General features: G+C 28.7%; 1 protein-coding gene across 1 annotated transcript in view; it reads left to right on the top strand.

The window, feature by feature from the left end:
* The first annotated feature begins 582 nt into the window (after positions 1-582).
* LOC139096486 (titin homolog) overlaps positions 583-21,663 on the top strand; it is an 89,254-nt gene continuing 68,173 nt past the window's right edge. Inside the window, exons 1-2 of the mRNA XM_070648201.1 lie at positions 583-711; positions 9,317-9,756. Of these exons, the coding sequence (XP_070504302.1) occupies positions 9,641-9,756 (116 nt within the window). The 5' untranslated portion in view covers positions 583-711; positions 9,317-9,640. The remainder of the gene's footprint in view (positions 712-9,316; positions 9,757-21,663) is intronic.

Genomic DNA, 21,663 nt, shown 5'->3' with positions numbered 1-21,663 from the left:
CGAATGCTGAAGTGCGTTTATAAATCTTTCCGTTGCTCAAACATAATCCCGACTAGCTTCTTTACGAGAACACATATGAAAATAAAGTGAAAATTGAGTGAATGCACACATGAGGTTAATGGAAGAGGAAATAGAAGAAAGAAAAAAAATTTCATCAAAAATTTCATAATGACACACATTTTTCTCCATAATGAACCACGTGTTAATATATTTCGCAGCCGCTTGAAAATGTAGGAAAAAAATTGTGAGAGAACGAGAAATTTCCTTCTTCATCCTCATCGCAGTTTTATTTTCTATAAGACAATGAAAATAAGCTACCGCAATGTTTTGAAAGTCGAATGAATATTGAGAAGTGAATATATGTCTGGCATGCATATGATGATGATGATGAGAGTTTCCCTATATCTTACACTATATATATATCTGTGTGCGAGAATGGAAAAAGTCAGTCAATTTGTATTTTAGAAGACGTTGTGAATAAAAAGTAGTTGAATTTACGGGAAAAACTCTCAATTAGCATTCACACATGTGAGCGTATATTTTTAATCTTTTTTTTTCGTTCCTCATAATTTCGCCGGCTGAGAAAAAGATCTTTTACTGAAAAAAATCTGCTCACTCGGGATCGAAAGTCTGGTGAAGAACGTAATACTTTTGCTCGTGACACGGAAAAGAAAAAATTTTAATTTAAATTTTTTTTTCTTTCTCGAAAAGGCAATGAAAAAAAAATTTTTTACTCCATTTTTATTTGTTTTTCTTTCACTATAATTCTTTTTTGAGACTATGTGGCATAAGACTTACATAAAAGGCATTGAATGATATCAAAAGATGTGAACATTTCAATCAAAAAAAGTGATGGAAATTCCTTGAATGAAGGAAAGAAGAAAATTGATCGATATTTGAAGATAATTCATTCATACTTTTATGTGGTTGTGTGATGCTTAGTGATCTGAATAAATTTGTGAATTTAAAGCCTTCACTTCCACGTCAGTGCATGAAATTCTTTCTCTTTTTTAACTCGAAAGATACAGAAAATGTGAATATATTGCAAGAAAATCTTGATTGATGAGATGGAAAGAATGTGAAGTTTTTAAGCCAACATTTTGCAAGCTGTATATATGAAAATATTGTTAAAATTGTGAATCTCTTGCACAGTGATTATTCAAATGTGAATACACAATGTTGTGGATATATGTATGATTATGGTTAACGACAATATGAACAGTTATCATGGATTTCCTGTTGTCAGGGCATCAAATATAATAAAATAACCTCAATCCTACTTACTAATCTACTTGTATATCCAGTTAATAATGTTCAATCCCCCAAATATACTAAACCAGACTCCAAACATTTGGATAAATTAATAAGATCAAATTAAATACTGATAGTTTAATCTTCATGCACAAAGCATTTACCTCCACCTGACTCTATTTATAAGTATGGAAAATGTAAAGTTTATACAACCTGCCGTTGCTTTTAGTTTATAAAATTAAATATCAGGTAATAATTGCTTCCTGCAGATGGTTTCAAGAGGAATTTTTTGCCGTAGAATAATGAAAAATTTTATGTAAAGTAGTCTGGAAGGTCAGCTATGACGTAATATGCAGAAAAGTTTGCAAAATGCGAAGGTATTTCTATTACAGATTAAAAAAGTAATACCAAAGAAACCAATCAAATTGAAATTCTTGACGTGCTGATTATACAGAATTTCCAATTCATAAAATGCATGTATATCTCTACAACAAATACAGGAGAACTGTGAATAAGCTCAAATTTGCATTCAGAATAACCAATGTGTTTGCTAAAAAATCTGGTTCGCGAAAAATCTGTGCCAATATTTCCATAATAATACACAGAATTTGAAATTTGATATGCTTGTCAATATCAGAATAATATTTTCACCGCCTACATGTACATGGCATATTGAAATTTTGACAAATCAAAATGACATTGTACCCGTAATATGTGTGGTAATCATAACATTTATGATTCTATACTCAAATTCACTACTTAACTTAATAGCTGTGAACAAATTTAAAGAACATTAGTTCAGGTGTGTTCCTTCCTATATACATATTTTGCTAATAACTACCACAAGTCTGCTGAGGCACATGATTTTCTGCGGAGAAAATTTATTGCGTTTTCTGGTTTTCAGATAATTTATTGACTATTTGTATGCAGCTTAAGAAGGCGTTTTATTGTTATAACTATCGAATTACTTACCGTTTAATGAAGTTAGGAAATTCTTACGCTGTATCTAGGGAATTAAATATCACTGCTTCTATTTCGATGATTATAGAACTTAATGCATCCTTAATCTATAAAGTCATTATCTCGCAATAGAATTATAGCGAAGCGTCATTCCTCTAAAATGGAACATGAAAATCCACTTAGAAAGTATTTTCTCTCGTCTAAAATAGTAAGATTTAGATAATAATCTATTTATGAAGCAAATGCAAAAATTGTGCAATTTATTTCCATCGCCTACACCTTCTTTTGTGCAATGAACGAGATGAAATTTCTTCAAAATTTTTCATTTTTGCACGTTTTGCAAATGCCAAAGTGAAAATTGTTTTCAAGAAGGAGAACATCTCCTCAATTTTTGAGACACAAAATTTACGACTTATTGTTGTTAATGTGAAATTGTAAGAAAATATTCATGAACTGACGAATCCCATAATGTAGGGTATCAAATTGACATCATAAAAATACCTTGAGCTCCAAAAAGAAAATTCTGCGATTTTAATAAAATATTTTATCAACTACCGTAGGATGTAACTTTTCAAATATAATACTACTCAAAATGAAATTCGATTTGTTTACTTCTTTATCTCGAAGGTCAGTTACCAAAGTGATAAAACTTTTAAGTCCCAGTAAGCAATTCAATATTCTTGCGATAAGAAATATCAATTTTTACTGTCTAAAGCCACATTTGATTCACTTCCGATATAGAATTTCTTGAGGAACTGACAATATGATGGAATTGAATTATCTAATCAAAACGGTAGCATAGCGATGATAAGGAAATTTATGATAAACACGTTCGAAACATTGTTGCACTTTAGGGAAGCAATCAATAAATCTTCCTTAAGCTAGATGCCTCAAAAGATATAAAGAATTGCATATTTTGTGTGAAAAACATATGAAAAAGAAATGAAAATTCAAAAAATTTAAAATAAGTCGAAATCCACATCATCGTCAGCATCAGATGCGTGAGTGTGTATTTAGCTGTGTTGAATGTGTATTTTTATTAAGAAAACTGCTAAAAACAACAAAAAGCAATTAAATAAAAATAAAAAGAATTAAATTTTTTTATCATACATTCCAAAAATAGATCACAACACCACACATATGAGCAAATACAAAGGCGAGTGCGCGAAAATTCATTAAAGAAAAAGTGAAAAAATATTATATCATAGAAAGAAATGAAGGTGAAACGAAGATATTATTGGAAAATTAAATACAGTAATGTACTTTTAAATTACGTGTAGAATTGTTTAAAAAACAATCGGAAATTAACAAAATTGAAACAGGTTGAAATAGTCTCAAAAGACATGAAATAACCGAAATAATAAACAATATTAATTAAAATCTCGAAAAACAATTGCAGACAATCCGTAAGATAATTTTATATGTGCAAAAGATCTCCCTACTGCGGAAATTATTTTTAGTTCACCGCAAAATGTGAAATATAGAAATGAAATCATCGATGATTAGAAACAAAATGTGTTGCTCATAAAATATATAAGAGTAACAAAAGATTTTCTTCTTGCCTGTTACTACTAATGCTTCTACAGAGGAGAAATTTTAAAAATACAATCATGAGAGGAATCAGACACTTTGAGTATATGAATATGAGTGCATATGCATTATTGTGTATGAATTCATCATAAACAAGTCAATCGTTCCACGACAAACATGTTGCATAATTTTCATTTCCTCGACTGGATTGGAATAAAAAGAAGAAATTTTGTGGACGTGAGAAAAAAATGGAAAACAGAAGTCAATAACTCATAGTGGAACAAAATATTATTTTGGAGTGGATGCCTCGGGCTATAAAATTTAATTATAGACACTTCATGTAAATATTTCTCTTAGAGCTTCTTCTTCGATCCAATTGCGATAAATATCGCAAACATCACGTCGATCTTTTTCTTTACTAATTCATGCGTAGATTCTGCAAACAAATTTTCGGTAATTACTTTAATGTAAGGTTTGACCTGATCTTACAGAAATTGCAATTTTTCTGATTACTTCGTTAATAAGGATTCAAATGGTCGAATCGAAGGTTGTGCAAATATTTTAATGAAACTTTGTAGAGCAATTTATTAAAAAAAGTAAATTTAAGATCCAAATAGTGAACCCTCATTTAAGTGTAATTAAAAATTCATTCATTTAAGTAAAGCAAGAGGAGAAGAAAAAGGAAAAAGTTTTTCAATTAATTTAACCACAATAAAATGGAATAAAAAAATTGAAATTAAAAAAAGTTCATAATTTCCATGAACTTGAGTGAAAATGTGAGAAGCAATTAGGGAGATAAAGTGCAAATAAGTGCAAAAATCCTGTTGTAATGGATTGAGGATAGTAAACAGAGCTTTCTAGAGGAAATAAGAATGAAGCCGGCAACAAGATTGGAAAATAAAAAAATATTAAATGCAGCAATTACGAAATTTTCTTCCTTCTTTCATTTCCCACTAGATGAGCAATTTTCACATTTTATGCTGCATGTGTTGCATCTAAAAACTCTGTTCATGCTGCAACTGCTGTTGCTCCATTATTTTTAGAAAATTACTTTGCAACCCTGCTTTTTTATGCTCGCAGCGTTTTTTTCTTCTGTTTCTTGTCTGAATGTGAAACATTTTTTTGTTGCAGCAGCGCAATGCATTTTTACATGCCATTTCTCCACATATTTTCCACATTCAGCTGAGTTTCTATAATGAAAGCTTCATAAGTTTCAGTTTGCCTGATATCACATAAAATCAGTATGCACTTTATGTATTATAAATCTGTAATTTTTGCAACTTCCTTAATTTCACATTTATTTCCACATAGTTTGAAACAAAACTCAAACAGAATGAAATTGAACAGAATTTTCATGCGGTTACCCTATTTTAAATCTCCTCGTTTCATGATTGTAGTGCAGTACTATTTAATCATAGCATATTTAATTGTGTCAATCAAAACATGTTTGAAATGGAAATGCTAGAAAATCAAGAACCCTTAGGAACTTAAATTATCTTGATGAAGTATTAAAAAACATTTTAAAGATAATTTTGTTTAATGCTTATTAATTTCAGGCGTGTCATATTCAAATTTATATGATAAATGAGATTTACTGCGTTCAAAAAAAGCTCTTAATATGAGATTTTTTTTATAAAAATAATCTATCAAAATTTTGTAATCAGTTGATATAGAACGATGTATTCGTAAACGATTTTCAAGATAAAAATGGAACATTTTCTCATTTTAAAATGTTTCATGAATAAATGAGTAGCAGTTTGAAAAGAAAATCTTGTATGATTCGTATTGTATTCTTCATATTCTTTAATGGAATGAAGACATAAATCAAAGTCAACTGATAGGGTCAAGAAGAAGTCAACATAATGAAAAATTTATAAGTTTCACTCAAATCTGTCGGCTTTTAAATGTGCTTAAATTATGCAAATTTTTGTGTAACATTTGTCGGTTTCTAATGCATAAAAAGCTTTTTATTAAATTGTTTCCGAATCTTAGATACAACTTCTAAATTGAAATGAATTATTTACCAGATTGTTGATGAAAAAAATGCATTAATTGTGAGAAAAGTTTACAAAAGTTCATAAGATCGAGTCAATAAAATAATGAAAACCAAAAAAACTATTTTCATTTCAACTTTGAGAAATATTCCTCATTTTCTCACTTTTATAAATACCATATGTACGTATTCACATACACGTAAGTGAAAATAAAAGAAAATATGAAAATTTTCATTTGTATAGCGGTGAAAAAATAAAGAGAGTGAGTGAGTAAAAGGGAAAAGCCTGATGGAATGCTTATTTTGTTATGTAGATTTCATTTCTTTCGCTTAACTTCTCATCTCATATTCTTTCCTTACTGTATATTTTATATATTATGCTATTCTCTCTCTCCATCTCGCGCGCGAACGTTAAAAATAACTTTACATCAAAACCTAGTAATGCTAAAAAATATTATTTCATACACTGTAGAGCGAAACGTGAAAAATTTTCCTCTCGTCTCCTTCTGTTCAGTATTTTGTTCTTTGACTTTTTACGAAGAGATGGGCAAAGCGGGAAATTCATGTCTTTTGAGAAATTATCACTTCGAATTTCTTTAGCAAATCCTTTTGAGTTTTTGACATCATTTTAATTTTCATCATTTTTCGTGTCATGACAAGTGTGTCACGGCACAAAGGTTGCCAACCACTGAATTAGTTATATAAATCAAATAGATATAATGCATATTCATCATACAAAGTAAAAATGCGTGAAGAATCCTCTCAGTTCTACACTCATACTCCGCAATATAGTTTTCTTCATTACTTGTTCTGACTATAAAGATGATCGTCTTGATGTTGTAGCTCTATTTTCATCAGTCGGTTGAATTATAATAAATTCATTTTTGAAACAGAACGAGTCAAAGCAAATTGTGGGAAATAAAAAAGGCAAGAAAATATGAAAATAAAAATTGCGTGTAGTTTAGTCATAGAAATGTGTTGATGGATTCGTGAATGCCTCCGCTATTTGATAATGGAATTATGTGAATGAAAAAAAGAATCAAACGATAAATAAAATTGGAATAGAATGTGAGTCAGTAGTGACGGCAATAACTCTTGATGAATATTTTAGTGCTTTTGATGAAATTCGTGGCAGGTTGTTTAAGCAAGTCAAATGCAGTATATGAATAATAATTGTAACCCGATCGACACAATTTATTCATGGGAGTCAATTAGTTGCCTTATCGCGTCCAAGTGGGAATTTTCATGTTCAATTCTATAAAAATGGATACTCAGATGTCATGTGCCCGTCATGAATAAGTCGTTTCTATCGGGATATTCATGGAAAATTTCATATGAAAAAAATGTCAAATAATTCATTGTCAAATTAAACTAAGTTATGCACAGGTCGTAAACCTCATCCTAACTATAATATACATACATCCACAGCATCGCACACAAAAACTATATAAGATTTTCATGAGGAAGTAATTTATTTTGTCTGCATCTATTCTCATTGCTAATTTAATTTTAATGAAAGCATTTGTCACAATAACTCACAAATCTTTTTCATAAAATCTTAGAAATAAATTCATTTTATGTGAAAAGAATGAAGAATTAATGGGTTCTGAACATAATTATGAAACAAATTTGCAATAATTTTCTTTCTCCTTTTCTTCGTTTTGCATAAATTTTCATAATAAAATGAATCTCTATACAAAGTATGAAGTTTGATGAAACAATTTAGTCTGACTAAATCAGGTATCCTCAAATAGATAGTGCTGGTGAAAATGACAAATTTTGTGACATAAAATTAATAAAATAAAAAAGTGAATAATAGTGGAAGTGACGGCGCTTTAAATATACAGTTTAAAATGCAACTTTAGTTTGTGTAAAAAGAAAATTTTTTGAAAAATGTTGTCTACATTTTACAGAGTGCATTGACATAAAAAAGTTTAATGACTTATGCTGCTCGAGAAAAATGAAAATGAGAAACTTATCTTGATGAATTTTTCATTTTTTACATCTTCAATTGTTGTGAATTTATTTTTGTTCTTAAAAGTAAAAAACATAATTCAAAATCTGAAAATTTTTCTTGTCTGTCGTGTATGTTGAGTGTCATTTGTAAAGATTAAACTACATGCAAAATTTTACAGTTGTTCTAAGTTTTTAATTAATTGATTCCCCTAAAGGAGCTTTACTTAGTTTGAAAAGAAATTTTATTTTCAATTTTACTTCTTCCTTCTTTGTTCATACCACTCAACTCACCTCTACTATGTAGACTGTCTGCTTTCTATGTTTATGGTAACCGAAGGAAGACGATTAAATAAAATTTATTACCATTATGTTGAAGTTAATAATGGAAAAATTTTACATTCAAGGAAGAAATTTTAATTTGATTTAGAAATGAAAAGTGGAAGCAATTCAATAATTGAATTTTATTAAGGAATAGAAGCTTTGGTCAAGGTTCAATTCACTGCATAATTTATGGAATTGTCATCAAAAATCTTCTTCCTTTTTTGTGGACATTTAGAATAAGAAAAGGATTTTCAATATGATACCCATTTAAAACAATTCTCAGTTTGTTACTTGTTCTCATTATAAATTAAAGACTTATCTATAATTGAACCTTTTCAAACTTTACCTTTTCCGTTTTTCCTTCATTCATTAAAATGTCATTCGTCTTAGAAATTTTAATTGGAAATTTCAATTTGTTCCATTTTAATAATTGATATCAATATTCAGATGCTTTTGTAATTCTATTGTTTAAATTATGAGGGGCACTTGATAACAGAATTCTATTTTTTGAAAGAGAATCAAACTTTTTGGTAGTCACTCAAATTCTGTTTTCAAGTGCTTTCTGTATCCCGAGCGACACAAATGAAGAAGACTCCACCACGAAGTATTTATAGACTCCTCCAAAGCTCGTTTATTAACATCAAATGCAAGTCGGTTTCGTGTCGATATGATCCTAATAATATAGCTTTGGCGGTGCCACTTTTATTTGTGTCTCTCGGGTATGAACTGACAAGAATATTCATTAAGCTCAGAAATAATTAATCGTATTCCTTATTTATCTACCTTAATCAATAAACTTCCTTATAATTAAAAAGTGTATCAGCTGTATAAACTCCCTACGTAACAAAAAGAAAACAAAATATGTAAAAGTCATAAAAATAAAATTGTTGTAAATTTTTAAAAAGAAAAATTCTCAATTTTCAAATTTTTTCTCCTTTGTTAAAAAGAGAATTTAATTGCTTACAAAAAGTTTATTTTTACAATAGCGACATGAGAATTTTTTTCATAAAGTGAGGAATGAAGAAAAATTTTAATTACCAAGAATAATAAGAAAAGAATATTTTTAATGATCCAAAAACTTCGAATAAGATATACACAAAAAATATGAATTCACAACAAGGAATGAAAAATCTGTGTTGAAAAAGAAAAATTCATCAAAATTATTCCCGAAGTATAACAAAAAAAAAGTGAAAGCAAGAACAACAAAACAATAAGATTAGAAGTTTTTCCTTCCCACAAGCATGAAAGAAATTCAAATAAAACGCAAAATATAAAAATAAAAAAAATATATTTTTCCCATTGCAGAAAGAGAAAAAAAAAGTGAAAAAGGAGGAAGAGCAGCACTTGTGAAAGCAAAAGCATTTCGTGCATAAATAAACGTGAATGTGCATATTGTTATGGTTGTATCAAATAAACATAGAGAAAGATAAATATACGACAATACGTGAAATCATCGTCTAATTTTTTTCTGTTTATCTACAGCACAAAATCATAGTAGATAGATAGATAGAAAATTGTAGATAGATTTGAAATACATCACGTCTATTTGACAAACGTACCCACCTATCTATATCTATTCTATCTGTTATAATCATCATTGTTATATCAACAGCTTTGTTGTTTGACTAAATGTTTAAATTTGAGGATAATGACAATAAAGTATTCTGCATTAAGGACTCAAATGTTGAGCTCTCAGCCACATTTGAAACTTTACCCAAGGATTTGGATACAATAACAATTGAATGGTAAGTGCTAATTTAGTCGAAATAATGTATGAATGCCAGTTTACCTTTAAGCGATGAATCGAGTTTTCGATTAGGATTTATGGGTTAATTGGATCGTTTGGGTGGTTTATTAAGCTTGATACTTGTGAATGCGTTGTGTTTTGTGGGAAAATTTGCATTTATCAATTAGATTTATGTATAAATTCATTTAAGTACTTATGGTCGAGAAACGTCTCCAAGCTAAAATGACCTTCAAGAGATTGTCTTTACCTGCACACTAAAAAAAGGTCACAATTGATAGTAAACAGCACAGAGAGAGAAAAATTAATCCTCAGAAAATTTCTCATTATTCCCTTTCTAGTTTCCATCTTACCTTCATTTATTTTCAATTAATTTTAATTCAAACAAAAAAGTTTGTCTGATGCTTCGTTGTCTCCGTGTTCAATCATTATGCAACACTGTTCAACAGAAAAATTATAGATCGACGTAAAAGTAAAAGAAATTGGAACACAAAAACGTTGATTGGCACATTGAAGGAAAATCGATTTTTGAATTTATTGTTACAGGACTTAATTGATGTAAGAGATTTATTTCCTTGAAGCTCGTTCGTTGAAGGTGTTCGTTGAATCATTTGCCTATTGATTGAACTTAGTGCTTGAGTAACTGTGAAATTCAAAGATGAAATACATGTAAGACTTCTGTAGAATTCGTTACGTATGTGTATCTTTGTGAATTCAGGAATGAAATCTCTGCAACAAAATATTGTGGGTAGAAATTGATTCCAAATAAGTAGAAAGTTATGTATATGTGTTTCATCACCAAAGGTGAATCCTTTTAAAAATGATTTATTTCTAAGAAGTTCCTTTTATTACATTTTGAATATTTAACCTACTTAAAGTAAGGATATTATAAAAGTACTAAGACATCAAATAAAGCACCATCTCATTTTTTGCTGAGATTTTCTTTTTCATCGCGACCAACTTTCTTCTCAATTTCACACCATAAGCTAGACAAATGAGGTTAATTGGATGTAAAATGTTTCAATAAATGAAATCTAATGCATAATGGAAGGTCAGCATTACCTTCCTTAACATGTGTATAGGATACGATTTAATCCAACTACTTTCAAGTTAATAAGAAATCTCCATCTGCAAAAATGTTCACATTTTACTTAATTCTATCAAATATGCTAATTAATTAAAACGAGTACAGGAAGAAATCCCTTCCGAAACATTGATTTGTAAAGAACTTCGTAGCTGTGCTCTTCAATGAATAAAGTACTAAGGAACATATCTTTGTTAAAGGAAATGTTAAATGTTTATGTAAAGTTATTGCGTACTATGCCTATGTTAGAGGTCAAAAAATACCTTTGGGTGAACTACATCTGAATTATTTAAAAATTAAATACTAACTTGCTATGGTCAAATGTCTTGTGCCCAATCAAATTATTCATCATAATCATCATGTTGTGTATAGTAGTAGATTGAAACTAATTCTTAATAGATACGTAGACATCACTTATACTGCTCTATTGAATTGAGATTTCCATCAGCACTCATTAAAAAAGAAAATGTTGGATATTTTTATCTTCAAAATGTTTCTATTTTTGCCATCAAACTTTATCTATATATTAGTCATATCCATCGATTATTCATATCTGTGGCTATTTTTAAAGACAGTATTGATCAAATTTTTATTTTTACTGTGAAAATCATGCTTTTGGTGTGGTCTATACAGTATAATCACATCAATTCTATAATGTTGCCAATTTGTTTCCGAACAATACGGGGATGTTTAGTCAGCGAGCATAAATTTATGTTGATGATAATTTGAGAGTAATAAATTGTCGAAAAGTAGCCTTGGAGGTTGTTTCTTGTGGCAATATTTTACTATTTCTAATTTAGTACAGCTGCGATAATTTTACTGTGGATATTTGTAATTTGATATATTGACAATTTAATGATTGTTAGTGGCAATTTAAAGAGAATTATTAGATGCAATGAAGAAGTAGATTGTGATTACGTACAGATTGACATTGCAAAACTTTTGTTCTTTGTGGGACAATTAGTGGATTATTTAAATAACCCAAATTCGATTTTAGTATAAGCTGTCCCATAATAAAACAATTCATCTATTAAATCACTCAAGTTTAAATTTATGTTGGACGTGAATTTATGTACAAAAATAATTAAGAGAATAGATTTTAATTTAAACTGAATTTCATCCTGGTTGTCTACTCGTCTAATTCTCAAAACTATCTCCTACCTTTCAAATTGTTTATTTTAAAACTGAAAGTATGAAAAGTTTCTCATAGCAACTAGTGTAAAAACCAACTGAAATGGTGAAATGGTAGAGAAAAAAAATTTAATTAAATTTTCATAATCCATTATGGTGTGGATATTATGGAATTAGTGCAAAAATTAAAAGTTGATGAAGCTATAAATTGGTTTAGACATAAGCCATTCATTGTTTTGTATCATCAAAAAATATAAAGATAAACAATAAATTAATCCTTGGAAAATTGCATTAAATATAAAAGTTTTAGATAAAAGTTTCTTAATCGAATCTGACAGGTGATAAGTAAAGGATTATAAACGATATTCGACAAAATTAATTCAAGTTGTATCGTATAAATTAATACTAAACTAAATCTACGCAACATGTGGTTCAAAGCCACTACAACAATTTACATACAATGGCTACTAATGATAAAAACTCACTAATCACTTTGAGACATTGATGTGTCTCATCTTATTCTATTATCAAGATAACATCAACAGACACAAAACTTCTCTAGATTGCGATGATGTTAGTTGATGACTTTTTCATCAAGAAGAAAATGTTCACATCCACAATGAAAATTTACGAAAAATAAGCAGATGAAATAACATAAAGCAACAACAACTGAGATGAAATAATAATAATATATAGACTAAAAGACATTTTGGCACAGGCAAATATTATTGAAATGGTAGAAAGATGATATGCTGCTCGAATACATATGAAATTATTTTTCTCAATTCCCTCTCATTTTCGGATATCTTTAAAATTAAATTTTCTTTTTTCCTCAGTATAAAAAATGTGGGAAATATTGGAAATGTGGGAAAATATGTGTTAAGGTGTTAAGGTCACTTAGCAAGATGAAAGTCTTCTCTAAAGCATGAAACCAAAAAGCAATCAATTCATTAAAATTCAAGGATTAACTTGCTCAAAATAATTATCTCAGTAATAAAGGAAAATTTACACTGGAGTGCATTTTCATAGAATATAATCCAAAATTAATTTGAATCCGTTTTCTTGTGCTTCATTGTTAAAACTTTTCAAAGCTCTAGCAGCAATTTTCGTAATGAACTTTGTAAAAATCAATTAAAACTTTTAAATTACATCATCGATTCTCCTCAACTTTTCTGACTGTGCAAATGTAATAGATACGATCGGAAAAGAATTGGTCTGAAATTGAGAATTATAAATTTCACTGTGTTCATGATGTGATTAAGATAATCTGATCAAAAGTGTTGATATAGACAAGTTTGAACAGTTTTATTGCAAACAAAGAATGTTTTAATCCTAAAATAACTGTGAATAGGTCAGAAATATTTTCTTAAGAGTCAAAATTATGCTCTAAAATCTAAACTTTTTCTTTCTTTTCATTTCAATTTAGCTAATTTAAAATTTGTAACAATGAGAACATTCCTATCAATTTTCATGCTACATACAGCAAAGTTTGGCACAAAAAAAAGTTATTTGAACCATCTTGTTTCATTTAATTTAATTAATTTAATTTGCCTGGTGTGTTTGATATTCAAAAGTATTCGACATATAACCCGAGAGACATACATGTGGTATTTCTATTAAAATAATTCCACAAGACATAGGTTAATCTAACAGTTACTCGGTCTTCTTTGGGGACCAAGCATTTAAGATCCTCGAAACTTTTGGAAGGAAATGTTGCGTTCATGAAAAAAGCTATACTTAAAAACCGGAAAGACAGAAAGACAGATGAACAAAAAGTCGTAAAATAATGTTGAACATGTTGAAGAGATTTTAACTATGATAAAATTGGGTATTCTATTATACCATAAACAAATAATGAAAATAATATGCCTAACGCATTAGAACTGAAGAAACAATTTTGAAAAGTTTTAATGGAATAGCCCATGTACATACTTGATATGTTCAAAAGATTGTAGTGATGAAATTTAATCTAGTATAATGAAAAGTTTGTCTACTACTTGCTCCTTCCAGCTTGAGTTCTGAAGCTTATTTGTGCTCATCTAATTCAAATATTTGTTACATATCTCAAAATCTGAATTTTTCAAGTTTATTAAAGAGAAATATGAAGAAAAAAAATGAGATGAAAAATTCTCTTAATTTTTATCTCAAAAGATAAAGGCCATTAATTAAAGAGGAAGAAAATTTTCTCTGAAATTGGCTGAAATCAAACATCTCACGATCGTTCCTCTCCCCAGTCATATTTAAAATATATGAAATCTCATGAATTTTCGGAATTTATTCCTCTCAAAAAAAATCTATGAGAAAAAAAAATCGGAAGAACTTTCACATTTTGTAAATTTTTCTTCTTCTTTTTCACAATTTTACAAAAAATAAAAAATGCTCAAAGAAAAATTTTTCATTTCGTGAGAGAAACTTTCAACGGGAGGAAATAGGAAAGATGCTATGATCACCAAATGTAGTTTGAGTTGAGCAGCGATCGAATCAAAATATCGAGCAGAATTTTTCATTTCACTTTTTTCGGTTTAATTTTAGAAAAAGAAAAAGAATTTCTTTTTTGTGTAGTTAATAAAAATATAAAAAAAGTGAAAAGAAGAAGAGGAAAATTGGTCATAAATTTTCCAGCGTCTAGTCAACTGTCGTTTATCGTGCGTGTGTATATGATTTCCGGTGTTTCGCGGTTTTAAATTAAGTGAAATTGAATATCTATTACCATTAAATTTTGTATGTGTAACGTGATGATGAGCATTCATGGATGAGATTAAGTTTTTCAGCACTCAATCGTTAATGTTAAAGGGAACTAGCTTTCTCTTTCAGTTTATGTAATATCGAGCATATGGTTACTAATAGCTCTTAAACCGAGCATTATAAAATGTTGTCTTGATATAAACAATTTCTAAATATTTAAAATATCTAGCACAAAATAACTTTAAATCGATTGAATGCTCAAACTACAAGACTCATCCATAGTCATCAAAAATCTATAAAAAATACCAAATATCTTGTGGAAAAGCTGAATGGATTTTTTCAATTTTTTTCTTTGTGTCACAAATTCCTCAGTGGAAAAAATAGATCATTGCGAATAATAACAATAACAATAATTGAATACAGCGTGCGCTTAAAAACCCATAATGAGAAAATTTTCATAAAAATAGTACACAGAACGCCAGCCAATAATTTAGCTCTCGACATAATTGAAGGATATTTTGTGAATTTATAAAACAGAATGAGTAGAAATTGCATGAGAAGCTTCAAAGTATTAAAGCAAACAAAAGTGATGACGGTGATGTTAAAGAAGAAGAAAAATGTATATCCTCTTGCCAGAGAAAAATCTTTTCAGAGCGAGCAATGACATAATTATTTTTGAAGGACTAAAAATATATTGATAATTGGGCATTGTTTCTGTCTTGAGACAGAAATGTTTATATGAAGCAAGAATTGTTTATATAAAAACAAAGCAAAAATGCGGTTTTCTGAATATATCTCGCAAGTTCCTCAAGGTTACAACAGTCTTGCTACGAATAAATTTGATAAAATGATTTCATATTTTCAAAGAGCTGAACGAATTCATAAAAAGTGCTAAAATCATGACAGTTATTGACAATCTCGAGAGCAAGAAAAAAGAAAATGAAGAAGTATCCTACATGTTAGCTCATAACATCAAAAGGAAATTGCATGATAAATTTGTCAAATGTTATTAAAATATGCGGCGAATCATGTAGTCTCTGTATATAAGTAATTTCGATACGGAAATGTTCCTGTCGTATTGGCTCATATGAGACGAACGTTTACAAGTTGTTGGAACTATCTAATTCATTTTGTAAAATATTTTGTAATTCAATGTATGAAAAGTTTTCTCTTTGTTCAGCGAATATTGAGATATACAGGACAACTTTGTTCTCAGCATCATAATCTGAACTTCAATTTCAATTACATTTTCTAAAGCCAATGCATAACCCAAATGTTTCAAGGCTAGCTTTTGAGAATCCAAGAAATTCCAAGTTTAATTAATAATTCTCGAAAATATTAAATTTAAAACAGTTGAGTTGTTTTGACTTATTTAACTGTAAAACTGAACATTCTCAAAAATATTTCAAAATTCAGTTGAAAATATTTTATGCTCAATAAATTACTTGTTTTTGGAATTCCAGTGAACAAATTTATTTAAACATTTTTGCGAATTTTTTTCTCGTCAGTATTTAATGAACAAAATTAAAGCATAAATAAAATTTGCGATACACCAAAAAGTTTTAATAAAGATGAACAAATTATGTAAAAAGAAGAATTTACGAAATAAATTTGAGTTAAAAAACGATACAAAAAGTGGCAAGAGACATAAATCCGTCGACTATTATAAAAATGGTTTTAAGGATTTATAATCTTTGAGATTAAATTAATTCCCATATTCAAAAGTTAGAAAAACTCATTGATATCACTGACATTCTGATTCTTAGCATAACTGTCTGATTTTCTATTATCTTCTTTCCAATCAATGCCACAATATACATACGTGATGGTATCAACTTCGACCAACATATGTATGAGAATAAATTGTGTAGGCGACGGACAAATTGAAAAGGCCGTGATTCGTGTGTGTATAGTCACAGAAGCACGATTAAGCAAACAAACTCACAGATGATCACTTCACTGAGAAAAATTTCTTTTTTTTTTCACAAACATAACAAAAAATTGTATTTTACCTTAGAGGAGAAAAGAAGAAAAGTGAGATACTTAGCTTCATCCACTATGACGCCACTCGTCATCATTGAACGTTACAACTTTTCTTCTTCTTTTTTGTTTCAATCGCATGAAAAAGTAAAATAAAATACTTTTCTTCCCGAAATATAATTAAATGAAAATGAGAATGAAGAGAAGTAGACACTCAAATAATTTATGTGGAACATAGCTACGAAAAAGTTAAACAATATTTTCTTTTGTTTTACATTCCACACAAATGAATAAAAATTAAACATTTGAACAAGGAAGTTTTATTATTTGCTTGTGAATTATATCAATCTGATATCAAAAAGATTTTTGGGTAGAGTCATTTCCTTCAGTATCAGTGTTGGTATTTAAATGTTGACTCCAGAGAGTCATTCGTACAATTTGATTTCGGAAATGGTTACAAATAAGTCAGTTGTAATCAACTTTACGAATCACTTCTAACTTTAGGGATACAAGAATAGAATTTCAATTCGAGTGAGGTATCCTTAACATTTTAGTAGGTTATTAGCAAATCTTAATGAAGAATAAGATTTTGTTGATTCGACTTTATATACAATTCAATTTCCTTCTCATAATTAGGTTAATATAGTTTGTAAATATTATACAATCAGATTATTATCAATAACTGCGTAAATCAGAATTTTAAACGACATCAACCTTACCGACAATAGAAATTGTCTACCTAGAAACACAAAAGTTTCACTTAAAATTTCTTTTTCTATTCGTTAATACGAAATTTTTATCAGACTAGAATCTATGAATATTCAAAATCTACGCTTTAGGTGGTAATTTAATTATGCTTAAGCTGATTATAGCAACAATGTTTGTTCAAAGTGAAATTTGAATAACACGGGAGCTAAAGAGGAAGAAGATTTTTTTGTGTGGTGTTGATAATTCAATATTTAGTGAAACTGTAATAATGCTGATGAAAACGCTATTCAATAGAATTAATTAATTTATGAAGATAGAAATTTCGCTACACATCTTCTATTTTTACTCTCGTATAATCTCTAATTTATCATTATTTAGATGCTTTGGGTAAATTTTTCATCAAGAAATTTGCGAATGAGATGCTTCATTACAGCAAACTATCATCCCTGTTTATATTATTAATATTAATCACTTATCATATATCTTTCTGTGAAAATTCATTCCTCTAATATGCAGTCGTGTTTTATCTTCATTATTTTTGTTTATTTCCTTACTCCCTGAACATCATGCGTCATATCTTAATTGGTGAATTCAAATGAGTTAGCATAGATTAAATGCTTCTAATTTCGGCATTAGGATGAACAAAAATTACTCAGATTGAAATTATGTGAAGCGTTCTTGTGCATAATTTTCCTCTAATTCGATAAGCATCATTTTTGAAACCACAAAACTCATTAAATTATAATTACTACAAAGTTCACATATTTCAGTCTATCAAATGATATTGTGAATATAAAGCTTTCAATCATTAATCTCAATTTTATATGAAAGAAAATAATTAAGATATACGAAAAAATCTCTCTTTACATCTGTCAAAATAAAATACCGACAGATACTTCATCTCATACCCTCTCATACATAAGATAACTCAAAGAAAATCATTTTATTTGAGGAATGTATATACTCATCCATTGATACCAATTCACACGCAAATTTGCCATAAAATAAGAAGACCTGAAAAACATAAAAGAGTATTTCTGACCGGCAAACGTGTAAATGAAATAAAATTCATCTTCTTTAAAGAAAAATCAATCCACTGGGAATGTTACTTCATATGAAATCCATATTTTTGAGCTTCAAATGCCAAAATCTCTACTAACTCTTTCGTCTTACACTCATTTTATGATTGAAATAAAAAAGTGATAAAAATAGTGAAGGAAAGTATGTTTGAAGCTGATAAATATCTTTAGTCTTGAATGTACACACAGCTGTGATGTAAATATTTCTAATCAATGTGTACTGAAGAAAAACAAATTTTTCCGATCATTATGAAACTTTTCTTGTCTGGCAACTTTTTTTCACGGAAACTTTCCCATTTAAATAACTTCCACTTCTTTTTTTACTTCTCATGATGTAAAGTTGAAAACTTGAGAGTAAATAAAAGAAATTGAATGGAAATGTGAAAATAATTTTGAGAGTGCACTTGATGGTGTTTGCAATTGACCTAGAAATATCTCTAAAATAGTATTGCAGGAACAGTCATTTATGATTTGCGTTGGAATTAAATTTCACCTTCAAAAAGAAAAAGATTTAATTAAAATTTCTTCTGACTTTGCTCGTATGCTTCTTGAACTATTTATTTCATGCATTATTTTCATTAATCATAACGTCTGTCACATCATGATATGCTCTCCTAAATCCTTCATATGAGAATGATACTAAATCTTTCAGTTAATATTCTGACATTTCTCCAACATTGTATGTTATTATCATTAGAACTGATATCGAGTTTTATCCTTCTTCGTATTCATGCAATATGATACATACAAGCTTTAATCTTTTCAAAATGCCTGAGGAAAATAAGGTTTAAGCTGTTAATTTGATGTATATGACCCTTGAAACACCTTAAGGATAATTCTAGAACAATCTCAAAATAATCTGTCGATTGAACCATAAAGTGTGTTTTCAATAAGCTCAAACATTAACAAAAAAATTGAGACAACAATTTTTTCACACAAAATGTGCTGAACAATACCTTTTTATAGCTACAAAGATATTACATCAAAATCGAAATTTAATACACTTAATTACACTCATAAAATATTCATGAATATTTTCAAAATGTTTAATCAAATTAGTAAAAATTTATAAAATTAATCATTAATGTGAAAAATTCATCATTCTCATAAAAAGGACCTTAATTTCTTCCTCATGTATTAAATTTTCTGAGAAAATGGGTCTAGTAATAAGTCAAATGAAGCCTTAAATTTCATAATTTTTTCCACCCAATTATTTGATGTTTTCACAAAATGTTGAAATGTTGATTTTTAAAATCAATCAACTTTTTTCAAAACATCTTGTAACGACCGGGATCTTTCGGGATAAGCTGTAAAGTGAACGACATTGTTTGCTGCTTGATTCTTGCTATAATGCATGTGTCATCCACTTCGTACTGACCGTGACGGCAATATATCTAAGACATATGAACGCAAACTTTGTATAGACTTGTAGCTGCAACATCATCACATTATTCATATGATTCATATGATGAATTATTTAAAGTGGTGAAAAATTGTGAAAATAATTTCAAAAATGAGAGCGTGGCGATAAATGAAAGAAAAGAAAACGGGAAAAAAATTTCATTGAGTTCTGTTTGCATCATTCATCTTCGGTTATGAGAGAAAAAAAAGGCAAAAATAATTTAATAGTAAATTTCCATATTGCATAATGTAATATTTTTGCAATCAGCTTTTCCACAGTGTGCAATTGAAAATATGAAAGGTATTTATTTTCTTTTATAAAAATTTATTTACATGAATCGCAGCATAATGAGTACATTATAAGCAGAGATCAAGAATGAAATATTGGAATCATAAATTATTGTAGTTTCTGCTCATTAGTCATTATGACATCATCAATGAAATTAAATTGAAAAAACGCTTTTGTCTCATTTGTGTACGTCTGTCGCGCGGTAGACGAAGAAGATAAATTTTTTGTTTGAAAAAAGAAAAATCATAAAATTTGATATTTGAAAAATGGGAAGCAACTGCTGTAAGTCTAATCCTGGTGATAAAATATATAGCACTGTGTCATCAACTTCGTCTGTGTATTTGAAAAGGTAATTAAATATTTATGAAGGTATAATCTGATGGGTAATTTTTAATGCTAATTTGTTGTTGATTTTACTAATTTGATCGTGCATTTATGCTTTTTTTTGATGAATCTTTTTCAAGATAAATGTGAAATTTTATAAATTTCATAATCGATTTAAATATTCAATGATTCGAAAACTGAGATAATTTCTTTACTCAACTTGGTTAATCAACTACCTCAAAAATAAAACATACAATTACCACCTGTAGTATCAATCCTAAAAATTCAATTATATATGTATGTGAATGATTCTAGATTGAAAGTTTGAGAAAATTAAATTAAATTTAAAATTCACTTTTTCATAAAAATAATTTCCCAGTGGAAACATTCGTAGATGTTAATTCACATTACCGAGTTAAATGCTCACGAGAGAAAATATCGGAAATGAAAATTGAGAATTATTCTTCTTCATATTCTCATATAAACGAGTACTTGGTATAAGCCAATATCCATTATAATACTTAGCTGGAAAATGCTCTTAATATTGCTTCAGTGCTGTTATTACAATTGGAACTGCATTCATTTATGTGCTCATAATTTTTTATAACTTTGTAGGACAGAACCTATTACTTAATAGTATTACAACAAATCAACATAAATGAAGCTTCAAAAATGTAATTTATTTACTCACAAAGTCAGTTGCTAAATATCTTTCATCGCTCAACATATGAACTTGCTGTTCATATGAATTGAGTGGGTAAATATTGTGCTATTTTTATGGCAAATTCATTTTTGTACGATTTTGAAGGATTATTTTTTGTACGAAATATGTGTCATAAACATGTCGGGGATGAAGTCAGATAAAAAAAGAAATGCTTAATCCCAAATATATTGTAGATGCCTACACTTTTGAATTAGAATAAGAATCCATGACACATTTTAAAACAATTTCTTTAATCATCCAGAACAGAATCTATGACGTCAGATCGTTGTAAAAATAAAATTCATTTCCGTTCATTTAAAATCACGATGGAATGAGGAAAGAAAATTGAAATCTCAATTGCACAATGGGTAATGATGGCAAAATGATGGTTCATTAAAAAGGTCTATTCTCGTCTTTATGACTTCCATTAAAAGAATTTCCGAAAACACTCCAAAAGGTAGATATGACTTTTATTGTGGTCATAAATATTCAAACATTAAACTTTTCACAAAGTTCAATTGTGA

The sequence above is a fragment of the Chironomus tepperi genome, unplaced genomic scaffold (assembly GCF_022539635.2).
Source record: "Chironomus tepperi strain 1889 unplaced genomic scaffold, CSIRO-AGI_Ctep_v1 contig_393, whole genome shotgun sequence".
NCBI classification, from domain to species: Eukaryota; Metazoa; Arthropoda; class Insecta; order Diptera; family Chironomidae; genus Chironomus; species Chironomus tepperi.
The sequence above is the reverse complement of the archived record's forward strand: the minus strand, read 5'-3'. Positions and strand labels throughout refer to the sequence as shown.